Here is a 6,672-nt window from a genome sequence, read left to right as displayed (position 1 = left end):
TAAGAAATCTATTCTTTTTTCAATATTTTCCCATGTGTCATCTTTATTATATAAAAAGAATAATATCATTGAATCTGCCTAAGTTAATAAGGCTTTTTTAGTATATATTTTGCAATTTAGATATAATTTTGTTCCTCCATGCAGGGGCGGACGCAGACATTTTAGACTAGGGGGTCAGTAACGAACTTTTAAAAAAGTGATGAAAAAATTAAAATAAGATATATCTTATTACAATTACTCTCTACGTGTTCTCATACTTTGATAACGTTCAATAATTACATCATTTTCAATCTTATCAAAAACATCTTTCTCAATATAGGCAATCAAACTATCATTCAACCATTGATCTCCAATTCGATTGCGCAGACCATTTTTGACGTAAGTCATCACAGAAAATGCTCTCTCAACTGTAGCAATAGCCACGGGAAGAACTAAGGTTAGTGTCACAAGTTTGTAGACTAATGAATACACTTCATGTTTATTCTTCACAACCAAGTTCTGTGCAAGATCGCTAATGCCTTGTAATTCTTCAAAGTCTTCAGAAGTGCGCATATCAAGAATATACATATCTAGTTGATCATCAAGTTCTAGGATATCTGCTGCATCAAAATCTACCGAATAATACTGACATAGTCGAATCAATTTGATCTTGTCAAAAGCAGCAAATGAATTATTTGGAGATAAACATGCAACACAAATAAGCAAGTCATTATTTTTTTCAGAAAAACGATCATTCAACTCTTAAAGTTGCATATCAATGACAGCATAAAACATTTCCACACGAAAATGATGCAAATTTGTCACTGTCTCACGCCGTGAACGACCTACAGTTACGAACATATCATCCATATCGGGAACATTGATCTTGTGAGTTTCACAAAACAAACAAATCACTCTCAAAAAAGAATCCCATCCATCATCTCTCATGGTTTGGAGTTGTGTTTTACATATTTGCACCAATTTCATAGCATTGACAATATCTTGATCTTTTCTTTGTAATGCTTTTGACAATTCATTTGAAATCCCTAAAATCTTTTTCACGAGATATAGATTAAATGCAAATTCAAATCTTAACATCAACTCCAATGAAATGCATGCATCACCTCTTGTTCCGGTACTTGTAGAATCAGTAGCAATCATCTCAATGACTTCGACTATAGTTGAAAACATGGTAATCAAGTTAATTAAACAACTATAGTGAGAGCCCCAACGTGTATCCCCAGGACGCTAAAGAGTAATTTCTTGATTGAGACCTCGTCCGCTTGATATTTCACCAATACTGAGTGATTCAAGAATTTTCAATCTTTGATTCTCTCGAATAAGATCACTCCGTTTAGCTGATCCTCCAACAATATTCACCAATCTATGTACTGTAGTGAAGAAAGTTTCAATCTTCGGATGTTTCTGTGCCACGGCTACAAGAGCTAATTGAAGTTGATGAGCAAAGCAATGAATACAGTAAGCACTTGGATTTTCTTTCAAAATAAGTGCTTTGAGGCCATTATACTCACCTCGCATGTTACTAGCTCAATCATATCCCTGGTCTCTCAAATTAGATATGCTTAAACTATGCGTTGAGAATAATTGATCAATTGCAGCTTTAAGTGAGGCAGCTGTGGTATTCAAAACATGAATGACACCAATAAAATGTTCCAATATACACCCATTCTTCACATAACGAATGACAACTGACATTTTCCCTTTCACAGAAATGTCTCGAGATTCATCAACTAAAATTGAGAAGAAACTATCACGAATATTTTCGATAATCACATGTAGACATTCAGAAGCAATAGCACTTACAATATCTTTTTGCACTCTTGGTGATGTTAATTTCAAATTTTCAGGTGCATTTGTCAAAGCAACGGCCTTAATCTCAGGATTATGATCACACAACCAATGCAATAGTTCAAGAAAGTTTCCTTGATTGTTTGAATCTTCAGATTCATCATGTCCACGAAATGTCATCCCTTGTCCTAGAAGAAATCGAACACAATCAATTGAAGCATTTAATCGGATTCGATAATTTGTTCGAGCTTGATGATATTGTTTAACGAGACAAGATCGAATACTTCGTTCTTGATTGTTGAACAATTTATATTTGACCCGAGCTTGATTATGTGCACTACTTGAAGCCCCAACGTGTTTTCTTATATATTCTTTCTTTTTCCAATTTGAGAATCCACCTTTAACAAATGAACCAACATTCAAACCGAAAAGATAACAATAAAAGCAAAAAACTGCATCCTTTGCTATACTGTATTCCAACCAAGTGGGATGCTCATTATACCACGAAACACAAAATCGTCGGTCTATTTTACCTATTCTTGTGGGTGGGAATATATGATTGCGAGGCTGACAAGGATCTCTTTGCATATATGCTCTTCGAATCACATCTCGAATATTAACATCATAATTCTGTATTGGAACTCTCAATCCAGGATCAGAGAGAAGCTGTGCAACATCAACATCCCCATCATCTCCAATATCCTCAACATTTCCTCCACTATCCCCAACATCTCCAATATCCTCAACATTTCCAACGTCTCCAATACCCCCAAATCCAACATCAACATCTCCAACGTCTCCAATACCCCCAACATCTCCAACGTCAACATCAACATCAACATCAACATCCCCAACATCGTTTTCATCCCTTTTCTTTCGAACATTCCTTTCGCCGATATTTTGTTCATCACAGGAAATCGTAGATGTACGTTTAAAGTATTTTTCCATAACTGAAACAAACCAACCAAAAATAAAAAATCAACAAGATTAGAAATGCCTAAATCAGATTATACTATTTCCTACCTACCAAAAGTCAGACAAAATTTCAATCTTCCCAAATCAATATTATCAATAATCAATTTACATATAAATAAGTAACAAAGCCCTAAATCAGAAAAGGGTCAATTTCCTAAATCAAAGCCCTAAATCAGAAATCCCTAAATTACATTTATTGGGCAGGAACATGAATCATAATTGATTAATTGAACTGTAAATAAATCCAAATTTAGAAATAGGAACTAACCACACATAGAGGCAGGCAGGCAGCAAAGCAATTAACTTACGGTTATGGTCATTTATGGAGAAGAATTCAAAGAAAAAATTTGAGTAAGTGATAAGTCTGTAAGTGTAAAGCTTTTAAGCTTCAAGTCAGTAGAACTAGAGTCCGCCCCTGACTAATTGCCGGAGAGATTGACGGGTCGCCGGCAGCACTGGCGTCGGCTGTTGCTGTTGCAGTTGCACAGAGGCGTTCCAGGTGGAGGCAGTCAGCAGGGTCAGGCAGAAACAAAGGCGGGGACGGAGCTGACCGAGCGGTGGCGGTGGGTGAGTGCTCTGTGCTGTGCTTCAATGGTGGGAGACTGGCACTGGCGGTCACTGCGCGGTTTGTGCGAGAGACGAGAGTCGAGAGAGAGATATACTGTTGAAGCAGAGAAATTGTTTGAGTTTTGACTATTTTGATTTTTGACCTAATAATTTATTTATTAAAAAAAAGTTAAAACTAGGGGGTCAATTGACCCTACATGCCCCCCCAGATCCGCCAGTGCCTCCATGGTTAATAGGTTTATCATAATTATCATTTAATTCAAACCTATCTCTATATTTATTTCCTTTAGGTGGTTGTCCATTTCTTACTTTATCATAAAATTGTCTATATGGTTTATTATATATAGGTGCATAACTTGCATCTAGATCTTGTAATTTTTGTTTAAAAGTTCCTATTGAATTAGGTCCTCATCCAATATTCATTAAAACTTGGTATTCACTTATATCACTTAAACTTAATTAATCAAAATTTTCTATAAGTAAATCTAATTCCTCATTCATCTTTATCTTCTTTTTCTTCTACTTTTAATTTTCCTAATATTTTTTCTCTAGATTCTTAGCCTAGGGGAATAGGGATGGAGATAGAAGAACAAAATTCTATGAAAATAGAGTTTTATTGATATAAAATTGAAAAAGTACGAAGATATGAACTTGAAATAAATTTGAAAGAACAAATTACAAAGAGAATGAAACTTCTTTTTGCTGAATTCGCTCTGTCTTCATTTGAAATTTTGAGGTCTTCTTATAATGTAATCCGGACTTGAAATTTCTTTCATTTGAGAAAAAGAATCTTGAAAAGGAGAGTGGACGATATTATCATAAAGCATCTTGAAAAGTAGAGCCAACTTTTGACTTCCTTTAATAAAGAGATACTTTTCTTTATTAAAGTAGTGATTGATGTTTACCACAGATTTGATTGGAATCTTGACAAATCTTACACCATTGACTTTGAATTTGACAAAGATTGAGAAGGTTTTGTCTTGATTTGAATACCCTTGAATTTCTTAAATCATCAAGAAAATTGGGTCAATGTAGTTATTTTGAAGCGTCCTTTTGAGCAAGAAATTCTTCATAGTCATAACCTAAATCAATTAAGTCATCACCATTATGTGTTTCTTGCGAGAATTGAGATTCTTGATCATCTTCTTAAGACTTTGATTTTGAAGATCATTGTTTAGAAATTTGTTCATAAATTTCTAAGAGTTCTTTAGGATCTTTACATTTTGATAATATTGAAATAATCCATTGTTTTTCAGTCAAGAAATCTGCTTGACTTTCTTGTTCTTTGATTGAAAATTTAGGAACACCTAAATTTCTTTGTTTTTGAATCCATGATTGAACTGCTTTGGAGCAACAATTTGTTTCTTTGAACTTTAACCACCATTTGATCTTGAATCTTCTTGCAATTTTTTGACAAACAAAATCATCTTTCAGATTTTGATATTGAAAGAAATCCCAGCAAAAGATCCAGGAAACTTTCATATTGAATGAGAACTAAAACAAAAGATTATCTTGAAGGTTCAAAAAAGGTTTTGCTTCATTTTTGAAGTATTCATAACCTTGAAGAGAGAGACTGGACAAAATTTGCTCTTCAAGTCCATGATACAGGAACCATATTTGAAACCAACTTGAAAAATGAGGATTACAATTTTGATTAAAAAGAATGAACCAAGAATGGGTAATAGGTCTAAAAAGAAAGACTTTATACCAAACATTCTGATAATCAAAATAATTTACAGTTTCTTGAGTTGTGAAAAATGTTTTTGAGAGACGAAGTCTCTTTTCTTCCCAAGGATTTTGTCCCCAGTCTTCGTAAGACAAAACTCTTGTAATACTGATTTTTGAAAACATAATATTTGATTTATCTTTTGGTTCAGGAGTATAAGAAATTATTGCTGATCCAGTCAAAAGAAGGATAGTCTCATAATATTCTCTGGATTTTTGAATGTTTGAAGGCATGAACCAAAATTTTTGAGGAACGATACTTGAAAGGCATTCATCAAGACCTTTGTATCTATTGAGCCAGGAGGTTTCCATGTCAAGGACATTTTCGGAAATATTCTTGGTAAAGTATTTGAATGTATTTGGAGGATTAATTTGAGGAAGCTTTCCAGTACTTTAAACGGCTTTTTTGTAGTTCGAAGGGTTTGAAGTTTGAACTTTTTGTTTGGATTTTTGGTCTGGTTTTTTGACAAGGGTTGAAAAAGTGTTTGAAGAAGATGAAGCTTCCTTTTGATCTTTTGGGAGATCTTCAAAAAAAGGGATTGAAGTTTTCTTTTTTCTTGAAGTTTTTGTTTGAAAAGGATTTTGATCATCTTCTTCAACTTGCTTGACCCAACTCATTTTCTCTCTTTTGAATGAACTCTCTTGTGAGGAAGTCTATCAAGAAGTTTGATTTTCCTTGAAAATAAAGAATTTCGAAATCAAAACAGGACAAAATAGCCTTCCATGTTGCAAAGATTTGTTTTGAAACAAGATTTTTTACATCTTTTTGTAAAACATCTTTTGAGGCTTTGCAATCAGTTTTCAAAATAATTTTTTTATTAATTAAATCATTTTGAAATTTTGAGATACAAAGAACTATTAAAAGAATCTCTTTTTTGATAGTGGAATAATTCTTTTGAGGTCCAGACCAAACTCCACTATGAAATCTGACTAACTGTTCTTGAGATGACTCAAATGGGATTTGTTTTAACACACCACCGAATCCAATGTTTGATGCATCTGTCTCGACAATAATTGAGGCTGTGGGGTCAAAAATTGAAAGACAGGGAATATTTTTTATCATCTTTTTGACTTTTTGAACCGCATGCGTACACTCATGATTCCATGGGTCAGGGTTTTTTGTAACCTTTTGAATAATGGGGCACAGACTTGACGTATATCTTTGACGAAATCGGCCACATAATTTACACGACCTAAAAAGCGTTGTAAACTTGTTTTATCTATAATTTCATCTGAAAATTTGTCAGCAAAATCAAGACTTCTTTGAATTTGTGTAATTGTAGAATTTTAAATAAAATGACCAAGAAAACGAATTTTTTTTTGAAATAAAACAATCTTTTTAGCAGAAACTGCTAATCCATTTTTCTTGATAATATGAATGAATGTATGAATATGCTTAAAATGTTGTTCTATATTTTGTGAAAAAATAAGAACATCATCGATATAAACAATAATGAAATTTGAAAAGGGATTGAAAATATCATTCATGATTTTTTGAAATTCAGAAGGGGCATTTTTGAGACCAAAAGGCATAACATTCCATTCGTATTGTTCGAAAGGAACATTAAATACATTTTTGTATCTATCTTCTTCTTTAATTTGAACTTGCCAGAATCC

At 33.3% G+C, this 6,672-nt stretch overlaps 1 protein-coding gene across 1 annotated transcript; it reads right to left on the bottom strand.

The window, feature by feature from the left end:
- Positions 1–234: 234 nt before the first annotated feature.
- Positions 235–1,518, bottom strand: LOC111380220. The gene is made up of 3 exons (XM_023003719.1): positions 1,254–1,518; positions 813–1,154; positions 235–740 (listed from the first exon to the last, which is right to left on the bottom strand). The coding sequence occupies exons 1-3, from the start codon at positions 1,516–1,518 to the stop codon at positions 235–237; spliced, it is 1,113 nt and encodes a 370-aa protein (XP_022859487.1).
- Between the last annotated feature and the right edge of the window lie 5,154 nt (positions 1,519–6,672).

The sequence above is a fragment of the Olea europaea genome, unplaced genomic scaffold (genome assembly GCF_002742605.1).
Source record: "Olea europaea var. sylvestris unplaced genomic scaffold, O_europaea_v1 scaffold2107, whole genome shotgun sequence".
NCBI lineage: Eukaryota > Viridiplantae > Streptophyta > Magnoliopsida > Lamiales > Oleaceae > Olea > Olea europaea.
This window is presented reverse-complemented; position numbering and strand designations above follow the sequence as displayed.

What these genes read in the sequence shown, in the direction of transcription:
- LOC111380220 (XM_023003719.1), bottom strand. Translation starts at nt 1,518, where the DNA reads ATGCGAGGTGAGTATAATGGCCTCAAAGCACTTATTTTGAAAGAAAAT. An exon ending in TGAAATATCAAGCGGACGAG is followed by an intron (nt 1,155 to 1,253) that starts GTCTCAATCAAG and finishes TTTCAACTATAG; the next exon opens with TCGAAGTCATTGAGATGATT. An exon ending in AACTGTAGGTCGTTCACGGC is followed by an intron (nt 741 to 812) that starts GTGAGACAGTGA and finishes TGCAACTTTAAG; the next exon opens with AGTTGAATGATCGTTTTTCT.